At 54.6% G+C, this 16,158-nt stretch overlaps 1 protein-coding gene across 8 annotated transcripts in view; it reads left to right on the top strand.

The window, feature by feature from the left end:
- The window catches only part of LOC116569413 (up-regulator of cell proliferation-like), a 56,774-nt gene that overhangs the window by 31,753 nt on the left and 8,863 nt on the right, over positions 1–16,158 (top strand). For 5 of the 8 annotated variants that reach the window (XM_032305629.1, XM_032305627.1, XM_032305634.1 and 2 more), the window contains 2 exons: positions 11,454–11,480; positions 11,795–11,865. In XM_032305629.1, coding sequence (XP_032161520.1) covers positions 11,454–11,480; positions 11,795–11,865 — 98 coding nt within the window. Of the gene's footprint in view, positions 1–11,453; positions 11,481–11,794; positions 11,866–13,743; positions 14,650–16,158 lie in introns of those variants that run through there. The other 3 variants (XM_032305632.1, XM_032305631.1, XM_032305628.1) reach the window with 3 other exon arrangements.

Raw genomic sequence — 16,158 nt, 5'->3', positions numbered from 1 at the left:
GATGTCTGAGCCTGTATGGGGCTGCCCTGAGGCCTGTCCGATGCGATGGTGCCTTTTGTCCAGACACACGACTTAGTAGACCTGGCTCAGAGGTGGCCTTATGGTGGGCTGCTATGAGCCCGCAGGGCCTACGCGGCATCCCCGTAGTAGGTGGCGTCCGTGGCAATTTGGTATCGTTCTGTTGTGAGTGACCCCATGCGTCTGCAGGTGGTGGTCAGCTGTGACGCTGTGATGCGTGCTCACAGGAAAGCTGAGGTCACAGAACTTTCAGTGTCCTCTGCTCTGTTTTACAGAGAGAACTGTGCACTGTGGCATATGACCAAGGCACGTATGCATTTGGGGACAGTCCATAGGTCCACGTGTAACCCTGACCTGTCTACACTGCAGGTTTCACCGGTAGGGCAGAGTCCAGCCAGGAAGACCCAACTTCCTGCGACTTTCTGGCCTGTCTCCACTGACCTGCAGATGCTTGGCCTCCCCGACTTGCACTGCGGGAGCAAGGCTGAGCTTCGGGGCGGGTATCGGGTGGGTTTTGTGATTTCTGTGGGGCCGGAGGAGCACGGAGGAGCCTCTGACTCTGGTGTTCTTTCCCCTGTGAATCACTGTGGGGGAGCTGGGACAGGGGAGGCCCTGACTGATTATGCTGGCCATTAGGCACACGGGCCTGGTCAGGAGCAAGGCCTCAAAGGGAAAGGTACGGTGCAGGTGACCCACAGTCCAGTGGAGTTTGGGGCTACATAGAGACAAGGCTGCTGGGCCAGACTGTGGACCTGGCCTGCTGTGTGGGCTCCCTGCCCGCCGCTCCTGGAGGGGTAGTCCCTATGAGAGCAGCCTGGAGGGACAGGAGAGACAGAGCTGGGGGACCTGCTTTTGTCAGCCACGTCCTGTGAGTCTCCAGGCTTGTCTCCTGTGCTCTGTGCCTCCATGTTAGGGCTGCGCGGCTTCTGCGGCACGTGTGTGCTCATCCCAGCCCCTGTTCCCTGCCCCATGGCTTTTCCATGGCTTGAAATGTTGTCTGAGTCAGAGGTTCTTAACCCTGAGGGCCATGGCTCACTGGTGGTCTTCTGGGGTTCCTATGTCCCCTGAAACTGTGCACGGTATAGGGGGTTGGCGTGTGTGTTGCTGGGATCAGATCCGCAGCCCATCTGGAGGGGCTCAACCTCAGCGTCCTCACCGCCTCCATCCACACCCTCCTGGAGTATGGGTCGCAAGCCTGGAGTACCTGGGCTCAATAAATACATTTTTCAGATAGTTTTTTAAAGATTTATTTATTTATTTATTTGAGAGAGAGAGAGAGAGAGGGAGAGTGTGCGCGCGCGTGCGTGCACGTGTGTGCCCATGAACTGGCGGGGGGGACAGCAGAGGGAGAGGGAGGAGCAGGCCCCCTGCCCGGCAGGGAACCTGAACCAGGACTCAACCCCGGACACTGGGATCCTGACCTGAGCCGAAGGCGGACACCTGACTGACCAGCTGAGCCACCCAGGTGCCCCCATTTTTCAGATTGTTAATGGTAGGTAATTTAAAAAACAAAAAACCGTAAAACAAAATAAAAACCAAATGTAATCTGATTTCCCACAGATCCCACTTCTGCAGTCGTGGTATATTTCTAGTTGGGCTGTACTCTGACAGAGGGAGCCTTCCAGACACAGCTGGGGTGTCCCCCCCCACCGCCCGTCTCAGCCAGGCAAGCAGTCTGACATTTTCCTTTGCATTTACAGGTTCTGTTTGTTCTTTGCTCTGTCCCGCACCCCAGTTTTTTCCTTTGTTCCGGTCAGATAGACATCGTGAGGTTTGCCGTCCGCACAACGTTGTTTGTTCAGGTTTTACCGGAATGCTGTCATGCAGCTCCTCAGCTTGCTTGCTTCATGCGGTGGGGCGGTTTCCGTTCTCCCCGTGGCAGAACGAGGACCAGCTCTCCCTAACTTTTGACATTTATGGACTATTGTGCAGCACGGCCCCATTTCGTAGCCACAGCGTTTCTAGTTTTCTCTGTGAGATAATGCTGCACGTTGCGCTCTCCCTCTGGACGTGCGCAAGAATTGGATGTTGGGGCTGGGGGCCTGTCTCTTTTAGTTGATCCTACTGAAGTGTCCTCACGGGGGGTTGGGGGGGTGTCGCACTGCCTCCCCCCCACCAGACTTGAAGGGGTCTCTGTGCCTCCCAACACCCAACGTTAGACTTGAAAAGTCTCGCCCGTCTGATGGAATTATTGAGGTAAGAACTAGGAATCCTCACTCCCCTCATCTTTAAAGATGGGCACTTCCTGCCTGACCTCTTGTGTTCCCTCATTCAAGTCCGTCCCAGGGTCTTTGATCCCGTGGTTGCCGTCAGGGCCTCACCATTGCCATCCCCTCAGGTTTTTGTTTCTGGAAGGAACCCACTGAGGCCTGCCCTCCGACAAGCAGGGGCTGCCCCCGCCATGCACCAGACATTTACGAGTACTGAGGACCGTCTTTTTTTTTTTTTTTTTTTAAAGATTTTGTTTATTTATTTGACAGAGAGAGAGAGAGCACAAGCAGGCAGAGGGACAGGCAGAGAGAGAGGAAGGGAAGCAGGCTTCCCGCTGAGCAGAGAGCCTGATGCGGGGCTCGATCCCAGGACCCTGAGATCATGACCTGAGCCGAAAGCAGAGGCTTTAACCCACTGAGCCACCCAGGCGACCCCTGAGGACCGTCTTAACCGTGTTTGACCTTCCTGCCCATGAGGACGCTCTCCTGACCCTGTCATTTGGGGGCGAAGGAAGGGATCCTGGCCTTTGCCTCCTGGGAAGGGATAGGCTCTCCTGCCAGAGCCTGGCCTGGTCCGAGTGGGCTCCTCACACTGGCTGGAGGCCCAGAGGACGGGAGGGGACGGCTGGGGTGGAGACGCTGGGGTTCTCAGACCAGGGAACCACCCCATCAGTCATGACTGCGGTTGTGTTAAATGTGGTTACCGAGACAGAAATCTTGGTTCTCTGTGTGTGCTGTCATGTGTCCGGGGTGCGCTCCGAGTGGAGCCCACATCAGGACGAGCTCACACGGTTTGCTGGAGGAGGAAGCTGGATTCTCAGGGTGTCTGAGGCTCCGATTAGTGTTTCACAGGGACGCCTGGAGATGGAGCATCGCGGGGCTCCCACCTGGGGTTCCCAGACCTGCTTGCCTCGTTCACTGGGCTCGTTCTGTCAGGATCTCTGCGTTGTGACATTTTGTGAAATTGTTAGTTGCCGTATTTATTTTTATTTCTTAAAAGGTTGTATTTATTTATTTGAGACATAGAGTGAGAGAGAAAGAGAGCACGAGCAGGCAGAGAGAGGGAGAGGGGGAAGCAGGCTCGCCGTGGAGCTAAGAGGCCGGTGCGGGGCTTGATCCCAGGACCCTGAGATCGTGACCTGAGCTGAAGGCAGAGGCTTAACCCACTGAGCCACCTAGGTGTCCCCAGTTGCCTATTTTTAAAAACGAGTTATATGCACATGGTATAGATTTCAAAAGGCAGAAAAGGGACTTAGGTGGAGATGCGGGCCGGTCACAGTCTGGGCACGGCAGGGCGCTGTGTCTCCTCGTTTATTTTAAGCCCAGAAAGTGTTTTGGAGAGGCCTTTTCTTGGCGTTTTCTCATGGATTTGTAGTTCCTTGTATGTGGAGGAAATGAGCCCTTGTCATTTGTGTTATGAATACTTTTCCTCAGCCTTGCGCTTGCCTTGTGATTCTGAAGCCTTCCTGACTCTGAGTTTTAGGCTTTGACGTCTCCTTTCAGGGCGTGTTTCCTTTTCCAGTCTGCACCATAAGCCCAGTCGGTACTCATTTTGGAGAAGCGAGTGGCCAGGATCTGCCTTTATTTTCCAGGTTCTTTTTTTAATTTTTTAATTTTTTAAGGATTTTATTTATTTATTTGAGATAGAGAGTGTACAAGTGCGGGGGGTGGGTGGCAGACAGAGGGAGAGGGAGAAGCAGGCTCCCTTCTGAGCAGGGAGCCCGATGTGGACTCCATCTGAGGAGACTGAGACCATGACCTGAGCCGAAGGCAGACGCTTCACTGACGGAGCCCCCCAGACGGCCCCGTTTTCCCAGGTTCTTATGCCTGAATGACCCTAGACACTGAGCCCCTGGGCCGGAGACGAGGTTCCTGGCTGACAGGGGAGCATGTCTGTCTGTGACAGAGCTTCATCTCGTGAGCCAGGCCCACAGCCTTGATTTCTGGCCGCCCGTCCTGTGTTCTCTTCTCCACAGGCTTTGTCCTCTTTCTGTTCTGTTTCAGTATTTTCCCCATTTTCTCCACAGAGTCGTCTTACCTGTTTTTCAGCGTGGATGCATCTGTAAGAGCCTTCCCCGGCCTCTCTAACCTTCTGCTAGTCTACAGGGTGGCAGCAGGGTTTTGATAGTTTTATTTGCAAATAGACCTGGAAAACCGCCTGCCATAATGAGGAGAATTTGGGGAGCCGGGGACACAAAAGTAGTCCCTTTACGATGGCTCCCAGCCCAGCCGCGCCAGCCGCGGGGTCGCCCGCCTGCAGCCTTCCTACCTCTCGCTTTCTCACACCTGCCCACGGCTTCCACACCACGCTGTGTGGGCGCCTCAGTGCTGCCACCCTTCACCCCGGCCCCCCAGGCTGCCATCCCCTGGGGCTGACCCTGCCACCTTCGCTGTCCCAGTGCCAGACAAGCCTGTCATCTGCACTCAGCTCACCCTCAGAGCGGAAGTGAGTCTTGCCTGAGGCCGGGAAGGCTCCATCTTACCCGTCCTGTCTGCTGCCTGGGCCCTGTCTCCCACCGGTGTGGACCCCTGGCCCCCAGCTGCGTCCGCGCTCTCCAGTGATGTCCCCTGCTCCGGGAGCCCCCCGCCTCATACCCGCAGCAGTCCGTTCCCCTGAGCCCCGGCCCAGGCTCTGGTTAAAACTTGGATGGTGCTTCTCGGAGCTCTCCTGGACTCCTAGGGAGTTTCCTAGCAGGGAGTAACGTGCACGTAAAACCGCGAACACTGGCTGCCTTGTATGAACCCGCTTCCCCTGCACATCATTCCAGACGCTTACGGTGACCCAAGGAGGTGTGCGGGGTGGGGTGGGGAGGGTGGGGGCTGGGGACAGCCAGCCTTGGCCCAGAGATCGTCTGGGTGTGCTCCACGGGTGTGACCAGCTCTAGTGGAGGCTCCCGGAGATCAGGCAGAGTTTTAGGCCGCCTCCCCTTGCTCAGTGGCCCACACAGTGGGAGCCCAGGACAAAGCCTCGTGGGCACATGCCATTCTTGTCCTGGGAAGACGCTCAGCTTGCCGTGCTGGGCTGAGGTTGCCCCGGGCCCACGGCGGAGACAGCAGTGTCTGATGCCAGGGGCTGTCCTGGGGGATGTGTGTCTTTCTCAGGGTGCAGGCTCCCCTGTGCTGCAGTGGGGTTCCGCTGCAGAAAAGCAGGAGGGCAGCAGGAGGCGCTCTGGCCAGCGATCTCCCTGCGCGTTCCAGCACGTGTGTGGGGGCGACGCTGCCAGGCTGCAGGGTCCTTGTGTCCTACCTGTGCTGTATCATCTGACCTTCTCTTGTGTCCGCCACCGCTGCCCCGGTGCCTTGTGGGGCAGCCTTGTCGCCGACATGTTTTCTCAGCCAGGCCTGCCACTGTGAAGTCACCCTGACACCGCCGTGGGACAGCCTCTGGTTTGGGCTTGGCTGTTGTTCCCGGTTGACTCCTGTCCCCTCCCAAACGAATGTTGAAGTCCTAACCCCGGTACCTGTGAATGTGACCATTTCTGGAAGTAGGCCCTTTGCAGATGTGATGAGGTAAAATGAGGCCAAACTGGGTTGGGTGGGCCCTCCCCTTCCCCAGTGCTCGGTGTCCGTACCAGAAACAGAGAAGAGACGCAGACAGAGGCAGGGGCGAATCCCCCTGCCCGGAGCCCACGCGCCATGTTCGTGGCTGGAGATGTGGCTGGATGGCGTGAGGACCCCCTCAGTTCCGGGTACTGGGAGTCGGAGGTGTGGGCCGTTGGTGCCTCCCGGAGCCTCTGAGAGCCAGTATGCTCCTGCCTCTCTGCTGGCTTCTGGTGGCTGCCGGAGATCCTGGGCGATCCCGGGACTGGAGAGGCCGTGACTCTGCTGTCCTGTGTTTTTCTCCCTGCACATCTGCCCACACTTGCCTCTGCCCGTGATACCAGCGGTTGGATCGGGCCCAGCCTGCCCACCATCATCTGATCTTAATTTAACTAATCACATCTACAAAGACCCTATTTCCAAACGAGACTATGTTCGCTGTACTGGGGTTAGGACTTGGACATATCTTTTCAGGGGTCACGTTTCAACCCGCAGCACACACCAGGCCGGTTTAAAAAGGTCAGTACCGTCTGGTAGGCTTTCTGGGCAGAGCACTTGGCTGCAGGCCTTGTCTTGTTTCGGGGTGGTAATGGGACGGGGGTCCCGCCAGTGCTGAAGGAGGGGTCCCCAGGCTCTCTCGTCGGCTGGCATAGGCGCGGGGCAGGAGGGTAAGTGGTGGATCTTTGAAGCTGTCAGCATCAAACAGCAAACATCCCGTCAGACCTTTTATTACCCAGAGCAATTCCTCGTCTGTCCCCGGCTGCATGACGGTCAGGGCCAGTGCCCTGTTTGTCCCGCATCCTCCTGTCTGGGGTGGTTTTCTCTGTGCCCTCAGCACCAGCTGCTGAAGGAGCTGGGTCTGTCGCCGGGCATCAGCCCTGCTCACGAGGGTCGGATGGTTTGTTCTGGTCCGGCGGCCCTGAGCTCTGCGGGGGCCGGTGTCTCTGTGGTCCGAGCCCGGAACATCGAGGTCCCTGGAATTGGAATCCCCAGGTGTAGGTGGAAAAGTCCCGCAGGCCGAGCTGCTGGGCGAATGGATGAGGACAGGATGCCCGGCCGCGCCCCCCGGGAGACATGGCCAGTGAGGCCGCCGAGTTGCCCGGGCCCCCCTTGCCCCTGCAGGCCCGAAGGGAGCCTTCGAAGGGCGCAGGCCGGAACGTGCGCTCACTGACTTAGTGAGGAAGAGCCGCTAGACGCTCGGGGCACTCGGGGCTGTGGGCGGGTCACCCCTTGTCCGAGTGCGGAGACCCCCAGGTCTGGTCAGCATCATGGTGGGTCTCTGTGCCCCCAGAGTCTGGCAGGACTGAGCTGGGCTCCATGTCTGGCTCCGCACTGTGCTCGCATCGCACGAGAAGACTGACCCCTCTGCAGGGCTCCCTTCAGCCTAGGGGATGGAGGGCCTTGGGGAAGCCGGAGGCTAGAGTCAGTGGCCAGAAGGAGTGACAGCAACGTGACTGGACGAGATGGGGAGAGGACTGGTTAACATTGTGAGTCATTTTCAAAATGGCAAAGGCATTTTCTTGCTACTTTTCTGTATTTTGTATTTGTCTTATTTGGGGATCAGAAAAGATACTAATGATAGTAGTGGTTCTGCAGGCCTGCTTTGCGGAAAGTCCCCGGGGCTGTGTCCGGGGCTCTGGCGATCGCACTTGGCCCCCCCAGGCTTGGCTGCAGGCTGGGGAGCTGGGCTGGGAGCTGGTGGACAGTCTGATTGTCAGGAGTTTTGTGATTACTGGCTACAAGTGCAAGTCCCCTAAAATCTCTCTGAGTCTTAGAAGTAACGGGCCTGGAGGAAACCAGAAGACTCATGTGTGGGTCTGGTGGGGCGGTGTCGGACAAGGACTGTTTGGGTTTCACCTTCATCTGCTCAGGGCGCCATCAATAGGCCCGCTGGCCAGGCTACTTCAGAGACAGGAGGTGGTTTCCCACTGTTCTGGAGCCTGGATACCCCCATGGCTGTGTGGGCAGCTTTGGGTTCTCCTGAGGCCTCTGTCAGTCCTGTAGGACCCCCTCCCACTGGCTCCCACCCCCACTACACATGCTGCCGTGCTGTGGCTGCCGGCGACAGACTGAGGGGGGGGGTCCCGTGAGCAGCTCCAGCCTAGCATTCTAGTGGCAAGAGTCTGGGTCACCACCTGCCTGTGGGGCCAACCGGCTGTAAATCACAGGTTCCCGTGACCCCTCCTTGGGTTCCATGAATTTGCTGGCGTGACCCACAGAACTCAGGGAAATATTTTAGTTACCAGATGACCCTTCTAACAGGATGTGGCTTGGGAATGGCCCAAGGGGAGCTGTGCATGGGGCCAGTCTGTCGGAAGGGGCAGGGGGCCTCCGAGCCCTCTCAGAGCCCGCTACTCACCGGCTCTCGCGTGCTCCAACCCGAAGCTTCAGAGGCCTGTCCCCCTGGGATCTCATGGGGGCTTTGTGACACAGGCATGCTTTCTTGACTCATTGGCCACCAGTGACTGGTGATTGATGCCCGGACATGGGGGGAGGTGGGACTGAAAATGCCAAGAGCACAGTTGGCTCCCCGGGCAGTGTGCCCCGTCCTTCGGTACTTGCACAACTCACGTTTAAGAGCTGTGTGCCAGAAAGGGGGATGAGGGCCCGATGTCACAGGCCCCCTCTTCAGATCCGAGATATCGGGGGCCAGGGTTTCCACACTGGGGTCTGGGCACAGTTCCGGCCGTGCGAGCATAGCAGGTGGAGTCATCATCAAGCGGACAGCACAGGACAAAGCTGGGCCTCTGCTGTCCACTGCCAGGCTGGGCCCTGCCCGGGGCTCACAGCTCAGGGACGCGATCGTGCCTGGCCTTTGCTGCTGCCGGGCGGAATTCTGTGTGCACATCGATGAGCTCGCGCAAGTTCAGCCCGTCCCTGTGACACTGTCACCTGCGTGCTCTCCTGCGTGGGAAACAGTGGGTTGGGTTTCAGCTCCTGTCCAGGGAGCCCATGTGCTGGGGTGTGGGTGGCTAGTGATGTGTGTGCGGCTGCCAGGCCGGGCAGCTTCTGCTCTGGGGCTAGTTTTAACCTGTCGTCCTGTTGTCTCTTTTTAAGGGTTTTTTTCTTACTGCAAAAGCGATGAGTATTTCTCATTTTTTAATCAGCGTCAGGGTCTGAGTGCTGCTTAGTGCTGTGCACTGGACAGGGGCTGAAAGCCCGAGCACAGGGACCGCGGTGGGCGGAGGACGAGGCACCCAGAGAACATGCTGGAAGAGCCAGCGGGGGTTCTGGGGTTTCCCCCCAGGAGGGTGGATTTCTTATGTTTTGCTGCAGAATTAAAGGGGAGCTGGGTCGCTGTGTCCATGCGGGTCCTTGCATGGGGTTCGGAGTCTGCGCAGTGCAAGAGGCCGTGGAGAACCTGGTGTTCTCGGGGCACCTGCATGTTTCTCTCTGACCCAGACCCTGCTCCCTGCATCCTTCTTGTTGCTCTTTGGGTCTTAATCAGTCAACGCTTCCTTCTGCATAAAGAAATGCAAATAGGATAGAATAAGCGCATGTGCCTGCCGCCCACTGTTACACTTCTACAATTTTTATGAAAATAATTGGCACCTAGAGCTGAATTTTAAAAACAACAGGCTTCCTATGCAGAGTGCATCTTGCTGGTGCTGTCACTCACAGTCTCAGTTCCTGTCCCCCACCTCGCAGTGTTTGTGTTTCTGTGGCGCACGCTCGTGCGTCACGATTCTCTAAACCAGTAGAGGGTATGTGTGTGCGTGAGTGGCCCACACCCATCCGTGTCCTCCTGCCCCGACGGCGGCGCCCACAGCACCTGTGCCTCAGTTCTATCCCTGGACCCCCCTTGCATTGGGGGACCCAGTGTGGGCTTGGGGACGGCGGCACCCTCAGATGCGGAGTCCGGAGCATCTCCCCCATCCTTGGCTGCTCCTTGGTGACATTTGTCCTTGGGGATCATGTGTAACTTTCCATGTTGGATTTGCCCCCGTGGTCAGAGCAGGGCCGGGGGACGCTGTGTCCGCTCTCCAGGCGGGGCAGCTGGGTCATACAGTGGCCATCTGCGTCACCCGTCCCTGATCCGGCTCCCCAAGGGCCTGCGTTACCATTGCTAGGGCTCTTCTCCCGGCACCGGAGGAGCTTCCACGAGGGGCCGTGTTGGAACCAGGCAGCACCTTGCTTCCGGTCCACACTGTCTTCTCAGAGTTGGCGTTTGTTGGCGTTTCTGGCTTGAGCCGACCTCCACTGAGGTTGGAAGGGTTGCAGAATGACGCGGTCCTGCGGCGGCGCTGCCACACGTCACATGGTCATAAGCCCCCTGCCCCCACCCCCAGCTTGCCTATTTATCACCCTTGTGGACTCCCTTGTTCCTGTCTCTCGGCGGGTTCTCACTAACTGCTGTATTTATTGTGTCTGAGCCCGATGGCCCTGGACTTGCCAGCTCCTGTGTTCCTAGGCATGCCCTAGCTTTTTTTTTGGAGCACTTCCTTCTTTTCTTTATTTTTCTTTAAAGATTTTATTTATTTATTTGACAGAGAAGGAAAGATCACAAGTAGGCAGAGAGGCAGAGGGAGAGGGAGAAGCAGGCTCCCCGCTGAGCAGAGAGCCCAGTGCCGGGCTTGATCCCAGGACCCTGAGATCAGGACCTGAGGCAAATGCAGAGGCTTTACTTGCTGAGCCCCCAGGCGCCCCGAGCACTTCCTTCTGTTCTAAAATCAGATGCTCAGACCCCTCTTACTCTCTCCCTGCCCCAGGTCTGGCACCTGCCATTTCTCCAAGGAGACCTGGTGTCTCTTAGTGTGCAAGGTGTTAAAGGGCGCTTGGTGTGCTCGTTGCTCCTCTGTAGTGTCTTTGGTTTTTGGCCCATTCAGTGGGCGGAGCTGGAAGGCATGCGTGTAGACGCCAGTGTGCACACGCATGGGCTTGTACACTAGCACGTGTGTAGAAGTCGTGTGTTCACGCTGCGCCTCTGGTTCCAGCTTGGCCCTGGGAGTCCCCTCTTACTTCTTTCCATATTTGTTTTGCTGTTTTTAAAGATTTTAAAAGAGACAGAGAGACAGAAAGAGCGCAAGCAGTGGAGGGGAGTGGGAGAGGGAGAAGCAGGCTTCCCGGTCAGCAGGGAGCCCTATGCTGCAGGACTCTCTCCCAGGACCCTGGGATCGTGACTTGAACTAAAGTCCGATGCTTTACCGCGTGAGCCCCTGGGTGCCCCACCTTCTTCCCACATTCGTAGGTCCTTCTTCAACAGTGATGTGTGGCTCCTGATAAGATCAACACGTTTACTCATTCCTATAATAAACCTAAAATAGTTTATTCTTAAATGGACTACATTTACCAAATCTGCTTAAAAGAATTCAGGATCGCCCCTCCCTGCCCACACTATTAACTTTTGATGAGCCATCCTTCTAGATCTCCTTAAAAACCTATAGACGAATACATAAATACACGCAATTTCATTAAAACGTCATCATACTGTACATTTTCTCACTGTAAATACTCATGTACTTCTTCCCACTCATATACATGCCATTAACAGCATTCCATAACGTCATCCAGCATCTTTCTGTCCACAAAATGAAATCGATACGCTGTTTTCTAACGGCTGCAGGCCGAGACTCTGTCGTACTTCTCCGTAATTGGGCTTTGATTTTAAAAGGCACCCAGTTTTTCGCTATTATGTGTAAAGCTGACATCAACACCTTTGTAACTAAATCTTAATTATTTCCTTAGGGTAGAAGTGGAATTACTGGTCAAAGGGTATGTATATTTTTATATCTTTTTGAACGGCGAGTTGTGCCCAGGCCTGCAGGGGCGGCGGGTGCCGGTCTGTCCAGATTGGCGCTTCTCAGTGGCGGCTGCACATGGGAATGCTCGGGGTGCTCCTCGGAGACGTTTTTTATGCCCAGGCCTGCCCCCCCCCATTGTGGTTTCGGTGGTCTGGGGTGTAGCCAGGATTTGTAGTTTTTAAAGCTCTCCAAGAGATTCTGATATGCAGCTAACTTAATAGGTAGATTCAACTTGTAGCATTACTTCATTATTTTAATTACAACTTTCTTTTGCAATTGTTTCAGACGTGCAGATTTGGGAGAAGTGGCCCCAGAAATAAAAGCATCTGAGAGACGAACAGCAGTGGCCATCGCAGGTAGCGTGGGGCTGCTGCCCATCCTGCAGCTCTAGGGCGGGTTCTGGGTTCCAGAACGCCCGGGGTAGGGGAGCACACGCCACAGACATACAGGACTGAAGGCTGTGGTTTTTCCTAAGAGGATTCATTTCACACTGGTGATTATCCCACAGTTTACCAGGGACATATCGTCCCAATCCGAGCATGTCACAACTGCCACCTCGGGTCTGGCTTAGGGCGACTGTCTAGTTTCTGACCTGGGCACTCCTGAGTGTTGGCTTGGGACAAAGGCTGTGAACTGGGCCTGTCCCGGGCAGGCTGGGGCGTGTGCTCTTCCTGCCCATGGTTCGTGGGGGCTCAGTCTCCGTGCACCTGGGGGCCGGGTCTGTGGCTGCCCCTCATGACTTCAGCTTTAACGTGTTCTGGCCACACTTCACACATCTTTCCTCTTAGAAACTCGTTTTGGATTTATCATTAATTCGGCACTTTGGAAAATAAGTAAGTCCTATTGGATTTAATAGTGTCTTGCAAAGACAGTCCACAAAAATAGGCAAAGGTGTTTGGATTAACCAAATTTTGTTTTATTTTATTCACTTAAACAAATATTTACTGAACAGTTAATGAGCAGGCGTTGTAGTAGGTGCTATGAGTATAGTAAACAATGGTGAGCAAAGTGGCCCCGATGCCTCATCTTCCTGGAACTTAACGTTCTAGAATGTGGGCGCTGGGGAGATTAATGGCTAGGGCAAGCCTCACAGCAAAATTGGGGTCCAGTGGCAGTAATTGGCTAAAGCCCTGCAGTGTCTCAGGATGTGTAGTATAGTAGCCACTGGGCATACGGTGCAAATTTGAGCAGTGCTAACCATTGCACTGCGGAGCCACAATCGCCATATTTCCGCTGCTGAGGAACGAGGCACACTGTGCTCATTGGCCAGCGCATCAGAGAATGTGTCCTTTCTCACAGGCAGTTCTGTGGGAGTGAGAGTGTTGCTCTAGGGAGACTGGGGGGGACAGCTTGTGTGGCCTTAGGGGACACGGTTGCCTCCCTGGATGCTGCTGTGGGGTTAGTTATTGGGGTCCTTCGTTCTACTTGGGGAAACTGAGGCTCGACACACTCTGGTGCTTCCCCAGGTTCATCTTCATTATGTCTCCAGTGAAGAAGCCTCCCATAATTGTTATTATTTTTTTAAGAGTTTATTTATTTATTAGACACATAGAGAAAGATCACAAGTAGGCAGAGAGGCAGGCAGAGAGAGAGGGGGAAGCAGGCTCCCCGCTGAGCAGAGAGCCCGACGTGGGGCTGGATCCCAGGACCCTGGGATCATGACCTGAGCCAAAGGCAGATGCTTAACCCATTGAGCCACCCAGGCGCCCACCCATAATTATTTTTTAAAAATTTTCTTCTTGAGGTAGGTGACTTCCTCTGTGGCGTGTTTTGTTAGTAAGACTGAAAGCAAACCTTTCAAAAAGAAAAGTTATACTGACGCTTGATAGGCGAGCGGAAAAGTGCCCATCTTACCAGCGTGTAGCTTGATGCATTTCACAAGCAGGAATGGACCTGTTTGGAGCAGCACCTGGACAAGGAAGCCGAGCATGTCATCCCCCAGGAGGCCTCTCTTCACCTGCCTCTGCCGAGGAGAAGCTCGCGTTTCCGGAAAGCGTAGATGAGTTGTGCTGTGTACAGTCGTCCTACGGAGTGTATTACCTTCTCTCAAGTCTGAGAATGCCAGTTACCTCATAGCTCATTCTTTCTTTCTTTCTTTTTTTTTTTTTTAAATATCCTATTCATTTATTTGACAGACAGAGATCCCAAATAGGCAGAGAGACAGGCAGAGACAGAGATGGGGGGAAGCAGGGTCCCTGCTGAGCAGAGAGCCCGAAGTGAGGCTCCATCCCAGGATCCTGAGATCATAACCCGAGCTGAAGGCAGAAGCTTAACCCACTGAGCCACCCAGGCATCCCGTAGCTCATTCTTGAAAGGAGGTTTTAGAAAGCTACGATGAGGATTCTGGGGAGATGGCAGAATGGGAAGCACCAGGACCCTGGCTCCCAAGCTGGACAGTTGCCCCGGCCGGAAGGTTCCATGAACTGTGCTGTGCCTTTGGAATCGGTTGGAGCTCTGCAGCTTGCAGGGGAAACCGTGGAGAATAAGTTTCCAGCTAATTCAGTCGACTTTATCTTTCAGCATGGTATCAGCGCCCGGTCTCCCATTCCTGGACGAGCAGCAGGCAGCCTTGCACACACGGCAGGTGGGAATGAGCCAGAGTGGGCAGAGAGAACCCTGTCCGGGTACCAGGAGCTCTGCTGTGCCGCTTCTGGTCACGGAGGTGCAGACGCAGAGGGCCTCATGGTTGCCAGCCCCTCCCTCTCCAGCTGAAGTGACTTCCAGGGCATTTCCAGGCCAGCATCCTGCCTTCCGTGAACTTTTTGCTCTGTGACTGTGTGTTCCCAAAGAAAGTCTCAGAAAAGACCTCGGAGGACCTAACTTGTACACCTCCGTTTGATCCCGGGCACAGAGATCGCCTCTGATGATCCCGCAGACAAAGACAATAACAAAAAGCAGTAAGCCCTGGGAGAGGTGGGAGGAACCTGGTTTCCAGAGTTACCACACTATTAGATTCAGATGTTCAGTGTGCAGCAGCGGAATCCCAGGAGAAGCACGGGATAGGGAAGTCTGGCCCGCTCAGGGAGGGAGCGTAACTGATCCATGGCTGTCTCTGAAGAGATGCAGCGGCAGACGTATCAGACGAAGACTTTACGACAATCCTGAAGATGTGGCGCATCTAGAGGAAGGTGTGCAGGAAGATAAGAATGCAACGTATGAACAAAACTGTAGCATCGGTAAAGAGCTGGAAAGCCCGAGAGACCGAAGGAAAGGTACAGTAGCCAGAATGAAAACCTCACTCGTGGGGTTTGGAGGCAGAAAGAGGCGGTGGGGGAAGGAATCAGTGACCTTAAAGACAGGAAAATGGGGCGTCTGGAGGCTGGGGACCAGAGAGAGGAAAGATTGAAGAAAAGCGAACAGAGCCTCGAGCCCGTCGGATGCCATCAGTAGGTGCTTGTTGTGGGCGTCCCAGAGGGAGAAGAGAGAGACAGGAAGGGGCAAGAGAAAATTGAAGAAATATTGTCTGAGAACAACAACTTTTTTTTAAAAAAGATTTTATTTATCTGACAGACATAGGGAGCACAAGCAGGGGGCGTGGCAGAGGGTGAAGCGGGGAGCCCGATGCGGGGCTGGATCCCAGGACCCTGGGACCATGACCTGAACCGAAGGCAGATGCTTAACACTGAACCATCTGGGCACCCCCGCCCCCCCAGCTGAGAACTTACACAGAGATGAGTACAAAGTGCAGGAAGCTCAGCAGACCCCAAGTAGGATGAATTTGAAGAGACCTGCACGGAGACGTGTCGAAGCTCATCTTCAGAGGACAAAGCATGAGTCTAGAAAGCAGCGGAGCAGCAGGTCATCCACAACCACGGTCCTCTGAGATCAATTCTCGATTTCTCAGTCAGAAACTTCGGAGGCCGCAGACAGCCAGATATATTTAAAGTGCTAAACCAAAGAAGAAATTGTGAGTTAAGAATCCTATATCCAGCAAATATGTCCTTCCAGAATGAGGGAGAAACAAACATTCCCAGGGGAACAAAAGCTGAGGGAGACCCATGTACCCGCAGGAGGTGCTCCAGCAAGACCTGAGGGAGACCCGTGCACCTGCAGGAGGTGCTCCAGTGAGACCCGAGGGCAGAAGGAAAGGGTCCTAGAGAAGGACTTGAAGCCGTTTCAAGAAGCAAAGATCTCAGTAAGGGGAAATTCCTGGCAGTTTTAATAGTTAATTTAACAATTTTAATGATGGCTCATAACTGTGCTTCCTGATTTCTTAATGATTGAAAAGACTAATTCATTTAAAGAAAAATTAAAAAATGTAGATCTAGTATCATTGCAACTTTGGTTTGTAACTCCAGATCTTGTTTTCTCTAACTTCTGAGACTAATGCCTTTGACAGAATTGTTAGCTTATGTTCTGGGCAGTCAGTGTATGAAGCTGTGATTTGTGATGTCAGCACCCAAAGAGGTGGCGACAGAATGTCAGGGGACAGAGTTTTGCATGTAAACAGGGCATAGGAAAACCAATAGCTCAATGACAGAGTAATGCCTCCTTATCAGCGATTACTTCAAATGGAAAGGGATTGCTGTCTCCAGGGCAAAGACAGAGATGGGCAGAACGGATCCCACTATGTGCTGTCTATGGAGACTCACTTGAGAGCTGAAGATACAAACGGGTTGAGAGTGGGAGGATGGAGAAAGGTCCCTCCA

This window comes from Mustela erminea, chromosome 11 (assembly GCF_009829155.1).
Source record: "Mustela erminea isolate mMusErm1 chromosome 11, mMusErm1.Pri, whole genome shotgun sequence".
Classification (NCBI taxonomy): Eukaryota; Metazoa; Chordata; class Mammalia; order Carnivora; family Mustelidae; genus Mustela; species Mustela erminea.
Note: the sequence above shows the minus strand (reverse complement) of the source record. Positions and strands in the feature narration are given on the sequence as shown.